This window comes from Strigops habroptila, chromosome 12 (genome assembly GCF_004027225.2).
Source record: "Strigops habroptila isolate Jane chromosome 12, bStrHab1.2.pri, whole genome shotgun sequence".
NCBI classification, from domain to species: domain Eukaryota; kingdom Metazoa; phylum Chordata; class Aves; order Psittaciformes; family Psittacidae; genus Strigops; species Strigops habroptila.
Genome location: NC_044288.2, coordinates 25,283,403 through 25,307,957, shown reverse-complemented (window position 1 = coordinate 25,307,957; position 24,555 = coordinate 25,283,403). Strand labels below are relative to the sequence as shown.

At 38.1% G+C, this 24,555-nt stretch overlaps 1 protein-coding gene across 23 annotated transcripts in view; it reads left to right on the top strand.

Annotated features, from left to right (window-relative positions):
- Positions 1-24,555, top strand: part of TENM2 (teneurin transmembrane protein 2) — a 689,309-nt gene that overhangs the window by 564,374 nt on the left and 100,380 nt on the right. For 14 of the 23 annotated variants that reach the window (XM_030503751.1, XM_030503752.1, XM_030503761.1 and 11 more), the window contains 4 exons: positions 5,201-5,406; positions 13,350-13,545; positions 16,375-16,476; positions 20,352-20,384. In XM_030503751.1, the coding sequence (XP_030359611.1) occupies positions 5,201-5,406; positions 13,350-13,545; positions 16,375-16,476; positions 20,352-20,384 (537 nt within the window). The remainder of the gene's footprint in view (positions 1-5,200; positions 5,407-13,349; positions 13,546-16,374; positions 16,477-20,351; positions 20,385-24,555) is intronic. The other 9 variants (XM_030503763.1, XM_030503758.1, XM_030503757.1 and 6 more) reach the window with 1 other exon arrangement.

Genomic DNA, 24,555 nt, shown 5'->3' with positions numbered 1-24,555 from the left:
CTTAATTTTGTTTCAGCTATCATTTGCTTTTGATTCTGAAAACAATGATCTTGTGAAGCCATGCCCACATGAATGTGAGGATGTGCCTAAATTTGTAGGTGTCTCAGGGTATTAAAGCATGTTTCTTAATTCCACCTGCAGGGCCAGATTGTTTGAGTGCAGCTGAGCCCCAGCAGTGGTTTTAAGCAGATGCTGTCTTTACAGAATTTCTTTCCTTTTGCCACAATAGAAGTAAGGGTCACTGACCAGAAAACCTGAGGTTTTGATTTTGTTTCAAAAGCTGTTTTACTGGACTCATACTGTTTTACTGGAAGCTCATACAAATTCAGAAGCTTCCTTCCTCCTCACTTCACAAATAGAGCTCATTAGTACCTCAGCATCTTCAGCATAACTGAAGTTCAAGATGTGTCATAGCGGCTTCTCCAGACAAACTCTCATTTCCTGGCTTTTTACTTTATTGTAGCTGTGGGAATTTGTTTTGCATCAGCAGTCAATCTATTGTACACATTTCCAGAAGAATCTGTTTTCACTTGGGTCCTAGGGCACTTAGGTGTTAGCAGTAGATATTCTGAAGCATAAGTTCATATAGGAGTGATCAGTGTGGTAATAGTGCATAGCACCGATTTTTCTACTGAAGAAATTTATGCAGAAGAGACATTTTCTACTTTTTTTGTTTGCCTTTCTGAAACAATAAGAATTGTCTGGTCACATAAGTAGCAAATTTATCTCAGGAAAAAATCAAGCTATCATTGAAAACCATAGTAATTCCCATGCATTCTTTTTTGTCAAAAGGTCAGTGGAGTGTATTTTTATATTGAGTGGTTTGCTTTACACAGCTATACCATAAATTTCTTTGGAATTCAGAGTTATCTGTGAAAATCCCTAACTATATAACAAAGAACAACATAAAATAAGTTAGATAGATAAAAAGATAAGGAAAGCTATGTCTGCAGCAGTGATTTGTAAGAAATGCAGAGGTACAGGAAAAGAAATGAAAACCATTTCTCTTTAACCAACATTGGTGATATTTATTCTAGTATGTAATATGAAATTGTCTAGATTATCTTGGTAGTCCATTATGGATCTCTTGGAATAGTTATTCTGCTAGACATTTTTGAAGAGTGCTATCAAGGCGCTGTTTACAGTCATCACTTTTCTAAAGGCACACAGCAAAGCTCTGGAGTTAATTGCTATTTCAATGTGATGTCTGGAGCTTGACACGGCTGGTAGCCAGATTTCATTTTTGTGTTTTAATTTTAACTCCAGTATGGGAGAGGAGCCTGTAATAAAGACTTGAGCATATCTGGTTTCAGTGTAGATTCTACCCCCATAGCTGACACTGCTTGACATTAGTTAAATTAAAGGTTGACCGGGCATGTCCTATCAGCTGCCACCTTGAAACTGACCTCCAGCTCCAAGATGAGGCCTGCTGACAACTGAGCAGGGGGAATTTGCATCCCTGTTGTCATGTGTTGCCTATTTGAGAGCTTCAAAGGCAAATATACTTGAGTGCTAAAACTGTCTTTTCAAATGTATATACCAAAATAGTAATTCAACTGGGTAAATAACACAGCAGTTTAAATGAATAAGTGTTATTTAGTTGATAAATATATGTTTGACTGAATGATTGAAATGGCTCCCCTGGGTAAAATGAAGAAGTATGCTTTCAAAATTCTCTTTTGTAGATGTTTATAGAGAAAAAATGACAGAAAAAAAATCAAGTATCCATGGGGTTAAGAGATAAACAGACGAAACCTTAAAACAGTCACCCACAGCTGAGATAATGATGTTGGGATTTATTTGTTCACAGTAGTATGAGTTGTTTGGGTTAGTCTTTCTTCCTAGATCTGTCAGTTTGTCACATCTGTAACTTCACTTTCATGCAGTTGATGTTGTTTGAATGCAATCTGCAGTGGTCCATCAAAATGGAAAAGCTTCTAAAAATAGCTGGAGGGGGGTGAGTCAGGTGGGGAGATGTGTTCTCTACATGAGGTGAAGACTGAAGGGAGCTATAAAAAAAGTTTACTTACAAACTCTGCCTCTTAGAGACTCTGAAATCGAAGCTGTTAGTGCAGAAAAAGGCACTGCAAATATAAAGTGAGGCTCCTGTTCTGCTCTTCAGGTTTAAACAAATAAACTTAAGCCTATTAATTAAGAAAAGAGGTTTAGTGGTCATATCTACTTTGCTTTTCATTTCTGGGTTTCTAACTTGGAAAAGAAGACACAGGAAGAGGCCAGTGTTGAGACACTTCTTGTAGTATTTTTATGTGACTGCTCTGCATTACTCATCTTCAGATCATTGCTAATATTTCCATTTTACAAGTAGTCATCTGAGAACACTGAGATCATGACCAACACAGGTGTTGTGTCAAAGCAAGGAGTAGAACCAAGATGCTTTCACTAGCTTTTTGGGTCATACCAATAAGAGTAACTCCACGGGAACTTATGAGAATATGATTCAATAATGCATAATCTTTTGAGCTCTGATAGCTTGCTGGACTTAAAACTTGATAAGTTTTTGGTTGAACTTGCAACTGTAGAACTTACATCATAGAACTTCAAGCATTTCTAAATTGTGTTATTTCAGCTTTGTGTTGTAAAGCCATAAAACCAGGACGTCATGTATTAAATTCTTAGAATCAAAAAGAAGGATCCCTTTCAGCATGTCAGAGGTGAGGCAGCAGCTGTTTCTCACAGACGTGGCACATGCTGGCTCTAAATGCATGCCATACCACAGAAATACAGACTGGAACACGGGGGGCATCCATCTGTTCCATTCTTTGTTGTAAGTTAAGTAGATCTTGATCACTGTGATAGCTGCTCATCTAACTTCCTCTTAAAATCCTCTGCTGTGTTGAATGCCCACAGCTGTCACAGTTATCTTCCTAGGTAGATTTTCCTGGGATACTGAAATGTCCCGGTTGGACAACTAGAAAACCAGGTCATTTGTGTTGCAGAGCAAAAAAAGAGCATCTATGGGGAGATGCTTCCAAAGATGTACAAATTCAATTCTGATCTGGAGTTTTTACCAATTTTTAAGCTAACAACTTCAAAATTTTCATGAGACACTGTCTGTTAGTCTTCCCACCTTAATTACTTTTATCACAATAGTAATGCCTACTCTCATACTTCCTGGAAATAGCTTTTTCTTTGACTCTTTCGCTTTGACAATGGATATAGTGATCCTGAAGAGCAAGGCTCTGTAGAATGTCTCAAGGAGTCTCTTCTCAGATTGGATACTGGTGTTTAAGTATGCACAATCTGCTTCCAGAGAAATCAGTCACAGAACACTTTTTAAAAATGTTGAAAAAAAAATCTTCATCTATTACCATAACTTGGAATTGTGAAGTGAAGGAAGGGTTAACGCTGCACACAAAGGAGAAGAAGGAGCTCTCAGTCTTGCTCTGACTTCCCAGCCCTGCCAGTGATTCCAGTATAGCATTCAACAGGTGATGTTGTGTGCTCTGTACCTGGTTTTCCCATACACGTGGGTAAGGACTAGTTTAAATTCTGGTGGGATGGTGCCTCACTTCATTGTGATAGGAACTTTGAGATAGCTGCTGTTGCAGTAATCCATTACAAATGAAATACAGTTTTTATGCAATGTTACATGTTTGAATCTGGTTGATACCTGTGATCTTGGGTGGCTCTGAAGACACATTGCTTGACATTTTCAGCTGCTTTTCCTTTCTTTGCAGCCTGTCTTTGCAGCAGCTTCTGCTTTCTTTTTATCTTTTGTTTTTGTTAGTGCTGGAATATTATTGTAGACCCATTAACACAGAAAATGAAAAAACAAAAAAGTTGCCAAAACCTGTATAGCAGCTGGTATTCAGATCATTCTTTTACCATTTCAAAACACTGCCAACATAATATCTGTTTCATTATGTACAAGTGTAAGTGCTGCTAACATAGATAATTTGGAATCTATAATTGAAACCATGCTATTGCAGCTCTCTCAATTAAAGATAGTCAAGACAGAAAAGCTGTTATGTACTTACCTGCTGGAATTATATGTCATTCTGTGCCATCCTGTTACATTCATACAGTGATGGAATATATTTCAAAAGTAACTTGCTATTTATGGAAAACAGCATTACACCATGAAAAAAACATGGAGTAAACATTGAGATTGAACTAATACTGTCAGTTTGTATCATCAGAGGTGTCACTACTATTTTGTGTGTAGTAATAGTGATATTAATGGTACCAGTACATTTCTGTGATTGTTAACATATTTCCTGTGGGATTTTGGTCTTTATAGTTTCTGTCGTAATAATTCTAAAAATGATTTCTCACTGTGTTGTTTGGGAATATGGAACACAAATCAAATGTAGCAACATCCTGCAGCTTGAAAGTGCTGCTAACTTTTCATGTACTCCATGTTTAAAATATGTGTAGCCTCAGAATCATCCTGTTCAGCTGAGAACAGAAGAGGTTTGCACCATGTTTTAAAGGCTGACTGTTTCATGGGCTGGAAGCCAGAGCACTCGACCGGAAGGGTCTTGTATCTTGTCTTCAATAATGCATGTTGAAGAACCATCAAATGATGGATTTTAACTAACCACAGCACGAGGGAGAAAGGCTTGTAGATAGTCCCTGCTTCAGGCAGAGAGAACTTAAAAGGCAATGCATTGAGTTGTACTAACTTTCTTTAAAGAAGGAGAGATGCATGTTAGAGTACAGAAATGGTCCTCTAAATCCTTCTCTGTGCATTTAATTTCTTCTGTCAACTCTCTTGTCTATGGCCTGGAGTTTATTGGACTACTTTACTATATATGAGTGGTAATAAAAACATGCAATCAGTTCATTTAGGCTGAAGTTACCCCTTCAGTTCACCTTCCTGCTATTTTTTTTATACCCTGGTTGTGTACACAATGCAACTGAATAGAGCTCAGGGAGACTTGCATGTGCTTCATTGATTCCCTAATGTTACTGTATTTGATCAGTAAAGAGCAATCGCAGAATTAAAGGGTTGGAGGGAGTAGAAGACTGCAGGTGCTCCGCAGAAAAAGGTCTTCTTCAAACATAGCGGCCAAATTCTTACATACTGATCGAAACAGCAGGCAGATTGCTTTGGAGTAAGAAAGGAAAGTTACATTTGATTTAAAAGGTGGCATTGCCACAGATGTTCATCTCAAATAAAAATACCTGTATGAAAAGCAGTTATCTCATTTGATTTTTATTTGCTTTTATTTTATAGGCCCGTGGGTCGCTAGGAATAGCAGCATAGATAGCGGAGAAACAGAAGTTGGCCGCAGGGTCACCCAGGAAGTGCCCCCTGGGGTTTTCTGGCGGTCTCAGATCCATATCACCCAGCCACAGTTCCTGAAGTTCAACATATCCTTAGGGAAGGATGCTCTTTTTGGTGTTTATATAAGAAGAGGACTCCCACCGTCACATGCCCAGGTACTTTGTCAATGTGTTTGTTGGCTTTAAATGTCAAAATGCAAAAGTTTAGAGCATCTATGTTAGATTTGTGTTGGAGTTTATGGAGCTCAAGTTTAGGGATTCCTGGGAATTACTTAATTTGTGATATTTGACTGAACACCCTGATATTATTTCTAGGTTATTACATACCTCAACAGTATGTGATAAAAGTAAATGATGTTCTAGCCATCCAGGTTTTTAAGATAACTTGCAGCTTGGCACTCAAGGTTTTAAATCTGTGACAAAGTCTTGGCGCCAGTTGAGATAAACCTATCCAGTTATACACCAGTCAAAAATGATAAGCAGTGTTGGTCAGACTCACAGTATCAAAGCACTACATACAGTTGGAGTGCATGCACAGCTAGATGTGTTAACATATAATTTTCTGTCTTCCTAGAAGTTTTAATGTCCACAGGCTGTTGGAATGTCATTGTTGGGGTATGCAACAGGCTGGCATCACTGCTGCCCAGCCATATTGGACAACATAATGCGGTGGCCATGTGTTTATGTGTTTGAGAGCTTTAGTTTTTCTGCTTTCCTCTCAAGGATGGTATTTAGGTCTAACATCTGACTCAGACATGGGGCAAGTCTTGCCATTGGAAAACTTGACTTCTAACCAGCCTCAAGATGAAAACTCAGTAACACCGCATCTTTATGGTGACCATGTAGTACAGACCTAAGAGCTGTAGGTAAAGATAGCTGTAAAGTTAGTGAGACCAAACTGAACTGTCTTTTTCTTCTTGGTTGTGCAGTGGGTGTTTTAAATGCTGTGAGAAGATATAGCTATATTTTCTGGTACATAGAGAAATTTTGTTATTATATTGAAAACTCATTAACGTGAATGGAAGGCTTCCCATTTACTTAGATTAGAACCGTAATGAGAAATAATACATTTGCAGTTACACTACTAAAAAGAAAGAGCCTCCATTCTTTAGAGCGCAAGGGAAGCAGAAATAGCAACCAGCTGTTGAAAAGGATCCCTTCCTTCATGCATATCCTTGCTGCTAAAAATCAGTTCTTCATTCTGAAATTATCACCTAAACTTAAAATGCTTTATTTAGTATGGGATTTCCAAAAAGCAAATGTAGAACTCCATGATCACGTTTTGTGATCACACTTCTAGATGCCTTGCCCTGATTTACAAAGAGCTGCTACTGTAGCAAACTGCAGCTACCTAAATGGTTAAAATGCATGATTGAAGCTAAAAGCCCAGAGGCTTTAACATAATTGCATAGCTACATATTGCCATAGAGGGGAAGGATGTTCATGTTGCCCTAAGTGAACCATGTCCATGTGTATGCACAAACTCATGGTACAAACAGTGAACCAATTAATTTTCTGGGGAAAACACACTTACACTAACTGATGTTTGGATCTGCTTCCCAATGTGAGGCAAATTTAAGGAACTATTCTGCATTGCTGCTTGTTCCTTGGTATTTATTCTTGCCTATAGTCTGAGTTGTAAACCAAAATCTTTAAAGAGAGTTGGGAGGAAAGGAGAGAAGAGGTTTACATAGTTTCATGACCTCTACTTCTAAGAATTTGTGAACAAGGAGCTTTGACTATCCAAACCCCATCAGACCCCTGTAATATGCTGTTTAAAAATGTTCTGTGAGTTATTGAATTGATATATCCACCTGGTTAGAAATAAGGATCAACAATCCACCACCCCAGGAGGGGAGGATAAGTGGATAGTTTTCTGAATAGCTAGAGGTTAGCATCCAGCATCCTGAGGTTCCATACAAAGACTAGATACATTGTGGAAATTGTAATGGGCTATTGACTAATTTTCAGCCATTTCAAGATGTCCATGCAACAGAGAAGATATCTTCTGAGAATATATTCCAGGGTAGAAACCTTAAGAATGTTTTAATTTTGGCTGTAATGCTTCAATATGTTGTTTTGAAGGGCAAAATTATGTCTTTAATTGTTTTAGTGAAGGAATGGCATAATATATTGACCATGTCTCATTTAATTCAGAATTTTGGCTCTCACTTCCCCTATCAATCCACCTTCGAAAAAAACAGCAATTTAGTTGAGGAAGTCAAACAAATATATAAATCATGACGTGAAAATGACTTAGGGCAACCAAAGCTCCTAAGCAGTCATCAAGTTTAGCTATAAATACAAGTTAATAATAATTGTCTAAGACATGATGGAGGGATGCCTGTATCTTTCACTAGAAATCCAGTTGGATTTAACTGGTAGTAGAAAATATTCTTTTAATTCAAGCTGAACTTTAATTTCTATTGCACTGTGATCAAATATGTTTGTTCTACTTTTCATTATGATGTTCTCATCTCAGAAGACTATGATCAGATGAAGTTTCTCTTCTTTCTTTCACTCCATCTTATGTGGATTGGATATAAGTTTTGTGACCTTTCTGTTATATTAAATAATGAGAAATATCAACTGTGTTTCCTACTGAGCTGGATTCCTCCTTAGAGAACCTGTTTTCTAGGCTTTAGAGGAAGCAATTCCAACCGTTTTCCATAAAAGGAGTTAACGAAATCCACCAGTATAACCTACAGAATTACTTTCCCATATTCATGCTGGGTCTTACTGCTTATCGACAGGGTGGTAAAGCAGAAGATTGCTTAGCATTTTTGCCCAGCAATCAAAATTCAGCCAAGCTGCTACCAAGAGAAATAATTTTAGAGAAAGAAAGGCAAGCTGTTACAGACCTGAGTTAGTGAAAAGAAGCCTTTTGTGGCAGAAAGGAGGAGAATGGTTTTGTATTAATGAAAATAGTCTGAAGTTGACACCAGACGATATTTTAAAATTGAAATTTAAAATCCTTGTTTTTGCAGGTTAGGAACATGAGCTGTAAAGCAGTGAACAACTACACTTGACAGTTCATCACTGATCAGTGCTGATATGTCAAGCCAAGTAAAATCCTTTGTGGGAGCAAGTCAATAATCAGCAAATTAGGTACATGATTAACCTGAGACAACAAGATGCAGTTCCTGTCTGAGAGCCCTGCTGAGATTTAACCTTCTCAGTATTGCTGTTTAGCAAATATTCCAAATGCCTGGTTTAGTCAGTCAAACTGATGTAGCTGTAAACTTGTCTAGAAGCAGCCTTGTGTGCCATGTGCATAGGGAATGGAGCTCTGAGGGGAAAAGTGAAAATGCTGGTTTGAGTGGCAAGCAGACTACAAACAGGAATGCATTGCTTTCAAGCAAAATTCTTCCAACCTGTGTAGTAATACATAGAAGTAACAAAATGCACATTGCAGGCTTGAATGATTAATAGGAAAGTAGGAGAAGATAGTCATATTGATAAAATTGATAATGTATAGAAAATTAAATGTCAAATAATGCATGAAGTTGCTTTACAGAGATTACAGCAATTATGATGATGCTACACATTGGTAGAACACTTAAAATGACACGTAGAATAAGGTAACCTTAGATAGAAACATCATTATAATGTCTGGAGAAGGTACTTCATGAAGTTGTAAGGTATTAATTTCCAGCAGTGTTGTATACTTGCAAATTTTCCATGTAAAAATGAAAATTGTTTTCATTTTGAGCAGGAAATGGCTTTATTTGAAACAACTGAAATAGCTGGAGAGCTTCAGTGTTACCTTGTTTTTTAGCCAGTGCTCAAACACGCTTAGGTGCTCTGACCACCTTAAAGTTACCTTATGGCAGCTGAGCTGTTATTACTGAATGCTGTGCAGCACTGGACTTGTTGTGTGGTGTCACATTCAAATGTTGAAACAAATTGGTTGGCTGTCACTGTGGGTATCAGATGTTTCATGGGTGTATTTTAATGAATAATTACCAACTGGATTTTATGAAGAACTAATTTTAAAGCATTTTGCAAACAAGTTTTCCTGACATATGTTTTCTTGGCTGCTTAGGTCTTAGAGGGCTTTGGCATAAAGACAAATGCTAGCCACAACTCCAAACATGTTTTTTTTCCCCCCTTCTCTCTCCCCCCCCCTCCCCCCCCATTTGAATATTCATCCCTTAAGAGCACTAAAAAAATCTTTCTTTTCAATTCCTAATTTCAAACACTGTTGGGGATTTTGTGGAGGCATACTAATAGTTTCAAGTCTAAGAAAAAAAGAAAGAAGGGGGCTACAAGGATGCTGGAGAGGGGCTCTTCATTGGGGACTGTAGCAATAGGACAAGGGGTGATGGGTCCAAACTGAATCAGGGGAAGTTCAGGTTAGATATAAGGGTTCTTCCCTGTGAGGGTGCTGAGGCTCTGGCGCAGGTTGCCCAGAGAAGCTGTGGCTGCCCCACCCCTGGCAGTGTTCAAGGCCAGGTTGGATAGGGCTTGGGTGCTATATGGATGGCATTGGGCAGTGTAGTCACTATGGTATATCTAAAGTTCCAAAGCTGTTTTGCTGACTCCCCATGATTACTGGAAAAAGAAAGTCCTTATTAGCCTATGAATAAAATGCTTGGGAGGATAGAAAGCACTGAATGGAGAAATTATAAAAGCAAATTGCCCAGAAAGAACTTAGTATGTGATTTAGGTTTGTAAATAAAAGTATGCAGTAGGGTTTTGGTATGCTGTGTAGTAAAAATAAACCAACTGACTGAGAACGTGAATTTGGAATTTCATTAGAAGTACAGGCTGGCAAGTCACTGCTTCTATGGAGCTTTAATCATAACAAGTACTCCCCACTGCAAAACTGATCCCTGAAGATGTAGTCATTTGGTATTTCTGGTGTATTTTGTTTCTGAGCCGTTTTTGCCATTTTTGTGTGGCTTTTTGCGTGAAGCCCTGAAATAAAAAGGATCATTAAAAGAAAAAAAGAAAAAAAGTCAGTGAAAGTTACGAATTACTTCAGAGATTCAGCTGGGTTTGACAGATCCATTCCCCAATTCATGTGACTTTGTGGTCTCTTCCTTAGCAGTTGTGTGTTAGATTAAAAACTTTACAGTTGCTTTCTAATGATCATGAAAGTGCTTTCATTCTTTTCCTAGATGGGTCTTCTATGCATACTTGTCAATAAGTAGCTTTAAAGCAAGAGTGATATCTTCAGCACGACATTATATGAAAGTAATTAGTCATGCAACTGGTGAATCAGAAAATCAACAGGGCCACAAGAAGCAAACTAATGATCTAGCCAACCATGTGAAGGAATCTTACCCAGTTATGAATTCATGGTACCATGTCAGTGACCCTTTAGTCAGGGAGTTCAGATTTTGGGGTACATATACCAGGTACTTGCTGACACATTAAGATTTGTACACCCAGGGAACTACCAGCAGATAAATTCTCTTCCTTCTTTTTCCTCAGCACTGAGGAATCCAAAGATGGATAAAAATGTATTGTTATGTTCTGTATCAGTTTGCACCAGTACTTTACTGTTCGTGAAGTTATTCAGGTTTAGTCATTTTGCTTTTGCCTGAGCTTGAAATAGTTCTTCATAGTTGAATTGAAGAGGGGCAATACCAGTCATAACTTTACCAAAGTTAAAATTGTAGCCTTATGGGAGGTCATGCCAAGGGACCTGCTCTCACTAGGTCATACCCCATCATTGTGAAAAGAGATTCTGCAGCTAAAACTACTTCAAACTGTTTCAGCCTGAATACTCTTCCCCTTCGATCTTGCCAACTGCTGAGCTTTCTCTACTATATGAGGTAGAATCAGCATCAAACAGAGGGGAGGCAGAGGAACCTGCCAGCACAAGCAGAGACGAACAGCATGTTGCCAGTGAGAAATGTCAGCTTTTATTGCTACTTCCTTAGTTGACCCTTTGTGAACAATTGTTCTGAAGAGCAAGATTTCTTTTTCCCAAGATGTTGCCCAAGTAATAACATTTCCCAAGGAGGTGATGAGTCTGTCCTTAACCTCTGACTGTTAGACGATGGGTTTTAGCAATATTTCCGGATGTCGTTGATTTAAGAGATAGTTGTGTGGTGTTTGGCACCTCTGATACTCTGAAAGTTACTGACATGCCAGAATTCTCTGGTCTGCATTGGCTTAAATGTACTAATTTACCTGATTTACCTTCTCCTGAAATAATCCTTTGTGGAAAAAAAAAAAAAGCTCAAGTGGATGGCAATCTGATGTTAACAGTTCAGTGACACTTTTTATTCCGCCTCTCCTACTCTCTCTCACAATTAAAGGCATAGGAAAGATTGGATAATGCACTCACTGTGACAGTAGCTTTCAACATTAGTAGACCTGGGCTCAAATTCCTACCTTGCCATGGATTTCCTTTGTGGTTGCATATTGGTGTCAGTTCCACGTGTTTAACTGGAAGGTAATGGTACTTCCATGCTTTTTCCTTTGTTGTGTATCAAGGACTCTACACTGCTCATATATAACTGCTACAGATTTTCAAATAGAAAGGTCAGCTTTCATACCCCAGTTTTAGAGAGATGTGTAGCATGGCACTTAGTGTTAAATCAGTTCATTTGTCTGTCTCTTCTACTAGAAGGGAGAATCTTCACTATTTTATTGCATATTGTGTATTATTTGCTAGAACTCACTGTTAATGAGTTGAATGCAGTGCACAAAACAGCCGTCTGTGGATGTTTAGTCTGTTTAGGATGCAAGATTACAGTTTTCTGTTTCAACTGAAAGCAAGTGAAGGTGTATGTTTTCCCATAGCTGTCGCAAGCACAGACTGTATGTGCTAGAGGGAAATGCAATGAAACTACTGGCAAGCAAGAACATGCTATTACTGTATTTTATTGAACACATACGTCTTTCTTTAGACATGTCTATCTCTCTCTGTCTACTCCTACATAGATAAATGTGTCTAAAACAAGATGGGTTTTCATGGGGGACTTGTTATACAACTATCAAAAGATTAGATATATCGGTTTTGTTGTTTCTTTAAGGGCTTCCCTTAGATAGGGACTATGAGAGCTAGTAAGTTGGGCATTAGCATCAGCTTGAGGGCTCCAGAATCACAGACATTAGAGACAGACAAAAAACCTATTAGGACAGCTAGCCCAGCTGCTTTGTTATGCAGTTATTCCCTGTTGTAGATTAACCAATATTTCTTCCAGTCCTGTTTAATTGTGTGATGCGGTGGCATCTCCATTGGGAGGCTATTTACTGAGCTTAATAGATGGGAAGCTTATCTGACATTCATCTTAAATTTCTTTCTTTCATTTTTTAGTTTCATGCCATTAACGATGCCATTCCTCTTATGCTCTAAATAATCGCTTGCTCTGTTTGATCCCTTTTCCAAAGATTAATGTAATGTTCTACCTTACTTGGAAACCATCCAACCAGAAATTCTCAATTTTCCTTAATATAAGTTCAATTCTTGCAGCCACTTGATTTGTGTTATTCCTTTCCATGCTCCCTCTGGTTTTTGTATCCTACTTGTTCCACATACAAACTCAGGTAAGCAACTCTTACTCTGTGATGTAAGCTTGTACAGTGTCTTTTTATCGAGTGCTAATATTAGACAAACACATTTCTTGTTTGGGCTGTTCCTGTTTGTTTTGAATTTCTGGGGGCTTCCATTCAATGATATGTCTGGAGCTACATCCAAGACTTCTGTTCCTCTTGCAGCAAGGATTTATTGTAGGCAGTTGTTTAGAAAAAGGTGTGTATCTCATACGGTGAAGGTTTCCAGCTTTGAAAGCTGTGTAGGAACCTAAAATTTGATGGGTCAAATCATTGATTTCAATTTCTTTTTCAAAACCCAACCTGTCAAGAAATACCATTTGTACATATTTCGATCATGTCTGGAGAGCAAAGATGCATGATTCTATGGCACTGTTTAAGAAAGACAAGAGTCACAGAATCTCTGTGTGTTCCAATGTTGACTAGTAAATATTAGTTTCATGTTGACGTATCTTCCAGAAATGCCATTTTATGACCAGTTAGAAGAGAAAATACGGTGCGAGATTTTGAGCTGACAGGTCTGTTTGGGGGTTTGTTTGTTTGTGTTCTTTTTCTTTCCCCCACCCCCCTGTTTTTTTCCGCTGCAGTATGATTTCATGGAACGCTTGGATGGGAAAGAGAAATGGAGTGTAGTGGAGTCCCCACGGGAACGTCGAAGTATTCAGACCCTTGTTCAGAATGAAGCTGTGTTTGTTCAATACTTGGATGTGGGTTTGTGGCACCTGGCATTTTACAATGATGGCAAGGACAAAGAAGTAGTGTCTTTCAGTACAGTTATTTTGGGTAGGTATCTCCACAACCTGAACGTTGTTCCTATCTGTTTATACTTTGCCTTACTGAAAGCCATAATACTTTGTTGTGGTCTTCAGTATTAGTCCTGTTTACCTTTATATTATGGGTTAGGTTTTTTTTCTCAACACTGTGTCAAAAGGTCTGCAATGTGGTGCCGATTTGAATTTGCTGATTTCACTTTTAAAATTTTAGCGTTCCCGTAGATCTTGAGTTTAGTTCTGGAAAACAAGGCTCTATTCAGTCTGGGTTGAAGCATTCCCCAGTTAATATTCCTCTCCTTTATCGATTTTATACTTCCTGTTTGCTTCTCTGGAGAAGCTTCTTTATCTGGAATAAAGAATATTCTTTGTTATGGAAGAGTATGCAACAGGAGAGCTGTTTAATCATAGTAGAAAGACAGCACAACAAACTGACACCTGCAAATGAGGTTATTGTTTGCAGAGATTAATCAAGAATGTTAGTTAGCCGTATGCTGGTTTACAGCTTACTGCTCACTACCCACTAGATCATAGTGGGTCAACTCCTCAACATGGTAGAATCAAGAGCAGAAGAACATCTAGCCTATGATCTGAGAAACCTGCAGTTTTATTAGAAGAATAGGGTTACATTTAGTTGAAAATCAAACTACGTCTAAATTCTTCCGGATTTCCTGGAAGATTTGTTGACCTTTGAAGCGCTTAATGAACTTTGCTGAATATCTTGTCACAGTGGCATAAAAATTCTGTGATAGTCTGTGTGGCATTCTGTCCTGGCTGGTGAAGTGTTAAATGGCACTAGATTGTCTAAAATTGTAATACCTGGTAGTTTAGGGGAAGAGAAACTGCAAAAAGTCCAAGTGAGTTTTTAAGCTTGGTAAAAAATGGTTAGAGGTCTTTTGCAGTCTCACCTGATTAATGATATGAAGCTTATATTTTTTTCTTTTACATTAGTATAAAATTCAGTTTGTTGGCTTAAGACCCAAAGGGTGCAGGAGGATGGCCAATACTCTGTCATTAAGTATGAATCTGATTGTTTCTGTTAACCTCAGTTGAGGTGAAAAAATTCTTTTTCTTTAATAGCTTATATCTGGTTTTGTACGAGTTAGTAGGTGCTATGCATGTGGATATATATATCTGCATATTTTCCCACAGAAGGCTTTTTCTGCTTCTCCAAAACAACAAGAACATTTGTGCTTATATCCTGTTACGCAGCTATTGTGCTTAACAATAGCTTCAGATATGATAAGCTGTCCTTAAAAGAATTGCCAGGTCTAGGCTACACCTTTCAAGAGCATCAAAAGTCTAATAGTCAGGTAGACTACTTGATAGTGCAATAATAGTAATTGGGCTGAAATGTAGAGAAAAGTATAGTGGTTTATCCAGTTCAGAGGTTCTCCTGCACACACCTAGTATCAGACATTTCATTATCAAAGGATCTGAGACAGCTGAAAGTTTCTCTGATGTGGAAGAAGAGAAAGAATAACAGAAATTATGTTAACACCCAGAAAATACTAAATTTACCATTATTTTGAATACACAGAAAATACTTTTCTGTGCCATGAAGCAAAATAATGAAAATAATCTATAGACAAGCTTCATCATGAGACAAATTGATATCTTTGAGCATTACATTTCAGGGTTTTTTTCCATTGTTTACATGAATCGTTTCAAGTGGCCAAGTTAGTGACTTCTCTGAAAATTTGCTTTACAGTGTTTTTATTTAGTGTCCTACAACTGTGAAATCAGGATTAAAATTGTGCTTGAATCTTTCTCCTCTTTTCAGTTTAATTTGACAGAAAAATATGTTGTGTGGTTCTGCTAGTTCCAAATCCAAAATTCATTTTCTGTGTTGTGCAGCTGCCGTTTGTTTGGTGTCTGGAACTGACAGAGCCATTTAGTTTGGGACTGCAGGTCCCACAACAACAGAAAGTAAGAGTGAATAATAACACCATTCCAGTTAGACTTTTGTTCCAGTAATTCAGTGTTGAAAACAAGCTGCACTGAAATCCAAGGTCTTTCAAACGAAAGTGATTTTAAGAATTAATTTCAAAATTGGAATTGTATTTCTAGGTTACTGTGATGCAAAGTGGTGTATGTATTATCCAAATAATAACAGAAATTGTGGAAAAGAAGTATTTTGGTACAGCTGGTGTGCTGAGTCTTTTCAGATTATCGAAGTCATCAACACTTCAGTCACTCAGTTCAACTCTGGTGTTAAACCTTGCCCGAAGTTTTTACAGACCTCTTTTTCATCCTTTTGGGTGGCAACTTGCACTTTTTTTATTCTTTTTTTTAAGGATAAGGAATATTTTCTGGAGCAAAAGAGCTCCTGTTTGTCATGTTCAGTAGATATTTCTGTCAGCTTAATTAATGAGGCTTTAAATGTCTGTAGAAGGAAGAGAAGATATACTCCTTGGGATAATCAGTTTCACATGGAAGAGTGGTTGTGCAAGATCAAAGTCTCATTGCAAAAGGGAGATTATCGATTTTCTTGATGAATCATTTTGTTTGCTACGTAACATGAATTCAAACATATATGTAGAGGTCTTAAGAGCCAGCCTTGTCTACCTGTTGGAACAGAGGACTTCAGCATTATTAGAATACTTCTAGTTCTAATGGTGCTCAGAGACTTCATATATGACTTTAGTGTATCACTAGATCTCTACACTTATGCTGCCGTAAAACTTGGTACCTTTCTGCTTCACCTGAACTTTGTGGGGTTAATATTAATAGCAGTTGTTCTCATAAGTATTGAAGACAAAATAAGCAAAAGAAAAATTAAGTAAAGAATCTGTAGCCTAAATGGGAACCAGCTAATGTGCCTGTGATGCTTGTATTTCAGATTCAGTGCAAGACTGCCCACGTCACTGTCATGGGAATGGCGAGTGTGTATCAGGTGTCTGTCACTGTTTTCCAGGATTTCATGGAGTAGATTGTGCTAAAGGTATCATTGTCCCTGTGTTTACAAATAACCACAGTGTGTGTTTGTGATGTATGGATCTTCAGTGCCTGCTAGTTAGCATGGGTCCAAGCTAGATTCAAATAGATCAATATGCATTTTTTTCCTAAGATCTCTTAGTTAAATACAATTGACTGGAAGTATTGCCACATTGCCATTGAGCTTCCACAACTACAGCTTTTTTTGTGTCAAACGTAGTAGGCAGAAATGGCAGAAAAGATTTATTTTCTGCAAAACTGGATGAATTATCAATGCATTCAGATAATCCTTAGCTGGTCTGCAACAGAAGACTGATTATCTTCATTGATAGCATGTAATGTATTTTCTGACTTGGCTGAGCCTTACTTCCAATACATAGCATCTTTCTTGCATATACAATTACTCTTTGACCAAAGGAAGGTCACCTTTTTTTAGGAAAATAAGTAGGACCTGATAAAGTCTTAAAATAAACTTTTTCTTAAATGTTGATCATAAATTTTAGCAACTAAACCTAGGAGATGCATAATTATCAAGGATTAAACAGAAATCTAAAAGACATCTGTGGATTGGCTGTATATATTTACCAAGTTTTTCTGATAGTTTGGGATAGCAGTCACAGGGAAAAGATTCATAAAGGAGGACCTCTTTAGTTTATACAGCTAGTAGCACATATGTTGTCTAAAATCAATGACTAGCTCATATTCCCTGCTGTTACTGAGCAGTCAGAACATTTTGCAATTTGCTTCCTTCTTAGTGTGAGATTTAGGCATACTATCAATAGCATAAGCTTATAATTGTTTTCCACAGGGATAGGATTGTTAGTGTTCAAAGGGGGAAAGCCTAGTGTTTGAAAGCTTTTTGACATGCCTTGAAGGGCCTTCAATGTGCTCATTTCTTCTTAGACTCCTGACCCAGTCCTGAGGACAGTTTGTGGTGCCCCACCTCTTTCACTGGTGTAGCAGGGTGGCATCCAGCATACCCATGTGTGTCTATAAAATACTCCTTCAATAGCTGTTATAGTAGTACTGGAGGGAGTAATTTCCATTTCGCTTCTCCATGTTTGGCTCTTGAAGGTGCCCCGGTATAAAAATATATATATAAAAATAGAAGAAAAGACCCCAAGGGCCTTGGAAAGCTAATGATGTTGTTTCAGTACTAGCTCTACTCATTTTAAAGGCGGCCTCAACTAGCATGCATGTTGTTTGATTACGTGAGAAATTAAAGCACTTTGGCAAATCTATAGAGGAGATATCTGTATATTACAAAGTAAACGGTATGGTAATGTGTGCTATAAATACACAGTGACAGCTATATGCATTTCTGTGTGTTAACCTGTGAAAGTATGCATGCAGTGACTGTGTGCTTCACTGCCACCCTTCACACATCCATGGCCATTAAATCAACCCATTTGCATTTTGAGTTGTGGAGCAGTCCTGCATTGTGTACTGAACCTCTGTGTAACACTGTATTCTATGTTAATGATAGAAAGTACCTGCTCAGGCTGTGTCAGATAAGTAGCTTTTTTATAGGGTACTTGTCAGACTGTATCTGTCAGGCTTCTCCTACCCCTCAGTACCTTCCCTCTGCTTCCTGCTTTGTCCTTTCTGTGTTGTCTCTTTCCCTTCAAAAGCAGAAATGGTTTCTCGGAAGCTTCTTTCAACTCTTTTACTGTTTTCTTGTCAGACATCATGGTATTTCTAAAGAACAAAGAAGCTTGAAAAGCTACATAAACTGACAAAAAGGCTGTGTTGACAGAATTCTTGTGTTTCTGTGCAAGCACGTAGCTGCACATCTTTACACTATGAGACATACCCGGAAGTGTGCTGCTGAGTTGGGTGTAAGGACTGAATGCCTCACCCATTTCACAGCACCGTCAGGCCTCTTCTAATGTCCACAGATTTTTCTTTTTACTTGAATGCTGATTATATGTGAAAGCAATTCAGAAGACAGAAATCAGAATTGGAATTGGCTGCATGGTAAAACACAGTAAAATGAGAGAGAGAATTAAATGTTTTCTGGAATGCTGTATGTATGGACACATGTTTAATATACATTTACCATAATGTTACAGTTATATTTAAGCTGTCACAAGTATGGAAGGATAATGATTTTCTTTCCATCTGATTTTTTTAAATTATTATTTCCCTAGCAACACATCTTTCACTGTCTTAGTTCTCCACTGTAAAATAATTTGAGGCAAGACTTAAATAGAGTAATGTGGAGAAAACGTGAACAAGTTTCCTCAGACAGCTTTTAGAACTTGGTTCATGCAGTAACACAGCAGTACAAGAGCTTCATATAGGGTGAAACCCAGGTGTGATGGATACGAAGCATAATCTTTTATAGCAGTGAGTCTCCTGTTACAAGGCTGCTCTTGAGGGCATCAGGGGCAATGAATCTTGAGAGAAGTTGTCTGCAAACTATTTGCAGACAGTGTGCAGGCACTCCCTCTGTTACTTTACTCCATCCACGTAGTTCTAAAAGATAAAAATGAAGGAAATCTATGAAAGACAGCTCAGATTTGACTTCTGATCCATTAGCTCCAGGAAAATACCATGGAAATTACTAGAGATGAACTTTTGGACCAATCCACAGGCTGAAATAAGTTTTCATACCCTGATTGAAGTGAAGGAAATTTCACCCTCTCAAACACTTGCAGAATACTGGGGAGGGTTTATTTCTCACCCTTATCTGTGGAAATAGCTTATTCTCAGGTAGTCAGTATCAACAGATTTATTCCATCCTTGCTCAGGCAAGATTGCCTGTGAAATCATTTGGAGCTTAACCTGATTAAGAATTCCATCATACACACACAAAGGTAATCATACATTTTAATCTCATGTAGATAAAATACGGCATATAAAGAAAAAGAAAGTCTGATAATCAAAAGATAATGCAGTGGGTGGAGATGTATCCTGATAAAGAAAATGTGTATAGTTAAAGCCAGTGGAAGATTTGCTGTAAATTGAACTGTACCGTGAGTAACCTCCTGTCCACAATTATCTGTAGGAGTTACTGATAAGAAGAGATGCTATGGCCAAGGATCGATTAAAGAATCAGACATGCAGCTGTGATTATGTTATTTTGGTGTGTTGTCACTTTTTTATATTCATCTCTATTTTCCTGTAACCTCTATGGCATAACCACCAAGTATATCAAGATGTCCTTCTTAGTGTTCCCACTGTTAATGTCTGATAATAGTTTAGTCTTTCAGCTGCCAAGTTTTGCGGTGAATTTGCAAGCAGGCATCCTTTGTCGTGTCCTGCTTTTCCCCATTTGTAGAGTTCAGTGTTACAATGAGTTGGGCTCCTAGAAGTGCCTCAGAGTTGGCTACAATTTCGTCCCATCTCATAATATATTTGAGAGGCATGCAACTCTTCCACTCCTTTAACAAAGATACTTCCAAAGATACTGTCTGATACTGATTTGCAAATGTGCTCAGAGCCTCCTTTAATTTCGCATTTTAAAATACTAGGATTGCATCATGCGCATATTTAGCTAATCGGAAAATGCATCATCACATGGGATTTCTGCATTGACATGATGAGCATAGCCTGTTAAGAGATAGTATCTCATTTGTAACAGAAGGAAAAAATTGGGTCAAGTCAGATGCCATGAACTTGCCATTTAGCAGATACTTTCCGTTGATTATGCAATGTAATAAGAAACATGTTTAATATTTGAATCTAAATGGATTGAAGGTTTTGGGGTTTTTTAAACCAGAAATTTGTGCCGTGTTTGATCAGTTGACTTTTTAATCTGATTTTAAAAGCTCTTAATTATTCAGATTTATGTTATTCGCAGTTTCTTTTCCTGTTCTCCTTGTGTGGGTTTTTCATTCTTTTATTTTCATTCTGTTTGTTTTTGGCTTACTGGCAAAGGACGGCGCCACTTTAATAAGTATAAAAAGAAGGGTAGGTTTTTTAAAATTTCTTTTTCTTTCTTTTGCAACATCTATTTAGTTTGAAATAGTTACTAAGCTGTAAAGTGTAGTCTATATACTTTTGAATTTATTCTAATGGATTTGCTGTTTCTGATGATTGCCCGCAGCACAATAAGAGTTCCTACCACTGCCATTTCCTTTGTTATGTGTGTACTGTTAATCTCTGCATAAAACTGTAAAAAGCTGACAATTATTAGGTAAGTAAGGTATAATTGCTAGAAGTAGCAACTCTTGCTTTTTCCCAGTTGTTGTTATTCAAATTTCAGTTGTTTGGGACTCTTCTTGCTCTGAGGTTATTCAGACGCTTATTGCTTGGGCAGTGGTGCATAAAGTAATGTTTTTTAGTCCATTGAATACTCTGTTTGAAACTGTTCTCTTAGTGCCATGTCCAGAATGCTCCCAGTGGCATAAGATGTTCTGGAAGTGATTCCAGTGGGGAAAACATGAATTTTGGAGTGCATCTTGCTGAATAATTCAGTACTCGGTTCATTGCTGTAGCGTGTGTGGTCCATGTGAATGAACAGTGTCCAGCATATGCTGGTAATGTATAGAAGGTAATATTTCCCCTTTATGTGAGTAAGGAAAACAATATTTGCCTTTATAACTTGGCTGGAAATTTTAGGAACTCAAAGAAGTGCAAGCAGAAGCTCACTGGAGTTTGAAGGGAAAGGTGAGAGCTGATACTGAATAGCCTTACTCCTTTGCCTGTCCTGCATGTGTTTGCAGCCTGACAGCAGAGATGGGACCCATGGTGAGGCAGTGCTTAGGGTCTTCTGTGGCACAGTCAAACTGGTGAATATGTCTTGTACTATTCAGGTGACTCACTGCAAATTTATGCAATAACTGATTAGAGGTAAGACAAGTGAAGTATGTTGGATTAAAGTACCCAAAGCAGATTGGTTTGTCAGACAAAAGGAACAATAGTACAGGAAAAATGCCATCTTTATGGTATTACAAAGAGACTGTCATGAGTAATAGTACTTGTTAAAGCTAATCTATTGTGGTTAGTGCTTCACAAGCAAAACAAATAAGTAAAACCAGCGCCTACCTCCAGGAATTTACCATGTCAGTACAAGCCGAAAGGGAATGAATGGGAAACAATTGACAAATGTAGAGTTAAAAGGAAAAAAATGTGATACCCAGTGTCATAAACACACTAGCAGTGTGACTGTTGTCAGTTTTGGGGAACACTATGGTTGAAGGCAGTTTTAAAGAGGGATAATGGGGCAGATAGGTAACATCATGCGGATAATGGAGGGCAAATGGGTTCTCCGAAGGAGACAGAGCATAGAAAAGAGCTCTTCTAAAAAGCTCTTTTCCAATTTGACTTTCAAAAGCACTGTAAATCACAGAGAGGCTGAAGTCAGAATTCTAGCAGTGAGCAGTCTGGGGTAAAGCTGGTCTGTAAATGAAGTTACGACATGAAGTTCATGTTCCATGTGACAAGAGGAAAGGACCTGAAACAGGACTGGCAAAGAAAAGCCCCATCTAATGGATGTCTTAATAGATTAACATGATTTTTGCAGCACTGTTGCACACAGACGTGATTGAAGAAGGCTGAATTTATCAACACTGGAGAAAAAGGTGTTGATTTAATGTAGATTTCATTTGCTGAAAGTTAGAGTAAGAATTGTGACATGCAATGAAGAAGAAATCTGTCAAAGCCTGAATGTGAGGTGAGGAAACAGATGAGTCAAAAATAACGCCCAGTTTTTGAACCTTAATGATAGGTAGAATGATGGTATTGACCACTGTGATAGAGCAAGAATGCAGGGGAGGGCTGAGAAGCAGTGGGGTAGGGAGAAAAGAGAAATAAGAGAAATAACAACTTCATTGGCAAGCACTTTATGTGTTCATAATCATAGCATGTCTCATCACTTACACTGTACTCAAAAACAAAAAAAGATTTTAGAAGTGTGCTTTTCTTTGGAAATGCTGCATTCATGACTTGTCACCCACACATAGCTACATCCTTCCTTGCAGTTGACAAAATTCATCATGTTCAGCTTCTCTCTTAGTATCTCTTTCTGGGTGGGTTTGTTTTTGGGGTTGGTGTGTTTATGTGTGTATGTGTGCCAACTTATGCATGTGCTGCAGCAGCAGCACAGCCCTGGCTTGTCACTCAAATCTTCTCTCACAGTGGGTGGAAGCGTCATCTTGCTACTTGAACAGGCAGGGCTGTCTTTGGCAGTGTTCCTCTCCCACCTCTCAGACTCAGTACCTTAACATGCCTTTGTTATAAATTTTCTTCTTTTCCCAGTCTCATATTGTATTAGCAGACATTTCTCATTTCTGGCAAACCGATCATGTCCTCACTTGCCTTCCACTGAGTTCTATGTACAGGGTAGTGTTTGCCTGTCTGCCCTCAGTTTGCTTAGTTTTACAGAACTGCAGTACACTCTGAATAAGGTTTTGTGCTATCAACTGTGTCTAAAATAATTGCAGGATAAACAAATGGACATGTAACCTGTTTTGACAATGATTGACAGTCGCTGTTGTCCATCAGCTGCTAGCTTGCCTGCATGAAATGAGATAGTAGCTTTGATCCAGTGTCGGGTAGACAAGTAGACCCAACACAAAATCCACCACTCTAACTCTTTCTAATTGGCAATTTAAACAGGAGCCAAAGCCTGAGAGGGTCACAGGCTGAATTCTTTGTGGTTGTTAGTGGTCATGGCTCCGAAAGGGTCTCCAAGCACACAGTCGGGAGCGCAACAGGGAACAGAATACAGGAACCATCATTTCTAGTCTGCAGCTTTCCTCATCAATCCCATGAACTGTGGGAGAGTAGAGATAAAAACAGGGGACTGAAGAGTCTGGACTCCAGAATTCTACAGCAGACACCTTGTTAAATTTCTGTTACAATAAGTCATTCAGCACCCAACATTTCATTACTCTTTAAAAACACATACCTGTCCCAATAGTACATTGTAGATGAAATGTGAGGTTTAGCAGATGTTAGCAAGGCATGCGCTGTTAGTAACAGGCTGGTAACATAAAAGTGCTCAGAAGACTCTCTAGCTTGGCTGCGCAGGTGCTTCATATCCTCTGCTTTCTTCGTAAGGGAATATTTATAAAGTTGAAATAAGGACTAAGGAGCTACCATTAACATTGTGAATATTTGAAAAAAACAGACTTTAAAAATATGGATTTCAACAACCTAAGTATGATCTTCTCATTGTTGTTAAAGCTTTTATAGCTTCTGCTGATCCCAGAATTGAATTCAGGGTTATAAAGAATTTATCTACAGAAGGGTTGTCCTGAATCATTGCAAGTAGGGATGCTTCTGTTGTTTAGAAGCATTTCCCTCTTTCCCTTTGTTAGAGTTGTGCCCTTACAAGGCAGCAAAAATGTTTTAGAATTTTTTAAAGATATTATTTTATGTTGTTAAACATACCAGATACTTGCATCTTCACAGCAAGTATCACCACAGCAACTTCATTAGCATTTATTTTCTATATTAAACCACCAGCAAACAGACAACCACATTTGTGCCACTGGATTGCATTGCCCTTTCATGTGTTTCGAAATTCGTGCTGCAGCGTATGAACTTGACATTATGTGTGACTCCTTTTCCGAAAGAGCTTGCAGGATAGCGCTGCAGCTAAGAAGATAGACTTATGTCTATAAGAGGAAGCTAAAAGCTAGAAGTATTAAGAAAAAAAATGAGGAATTCAGTAATGATGGAGGAAGGAAATAACTGAGAAAAGTTGCTAATGCTACTGCTGGACAAAACACGATAGGTAAAAAGAAGTCTCTGATTTCAGTGAACCTTAGTGCATCTTTATCTGATCATTCATTACCCAGCTTGTAGAAATTCTTTGGTCAGAAACCAAAGACAGAGCCACAGGTAGAACTGTAGCCAAGGCCTACAGATTGCAACCAAGATTTATTGGCTTAGTACAATAAGGAAGTTTGTGTTGCTTATGTCCAAGATGGAAAGCATATGGAAACACAGTAAAATCTTATTAATAGATTTTTCTTCAACAGCATTATAGTAATATTTTCATACTTATTAAAAGCTGGGTACATTAATTTGATCTCTCAAGTTGCTTTCAAAGCCCACTCTATTATCAGTTTCTACACTTTATCTTTCTTCCCTTCTTATACATGTGCAGCAACAGCACATGTATTTGCACAAA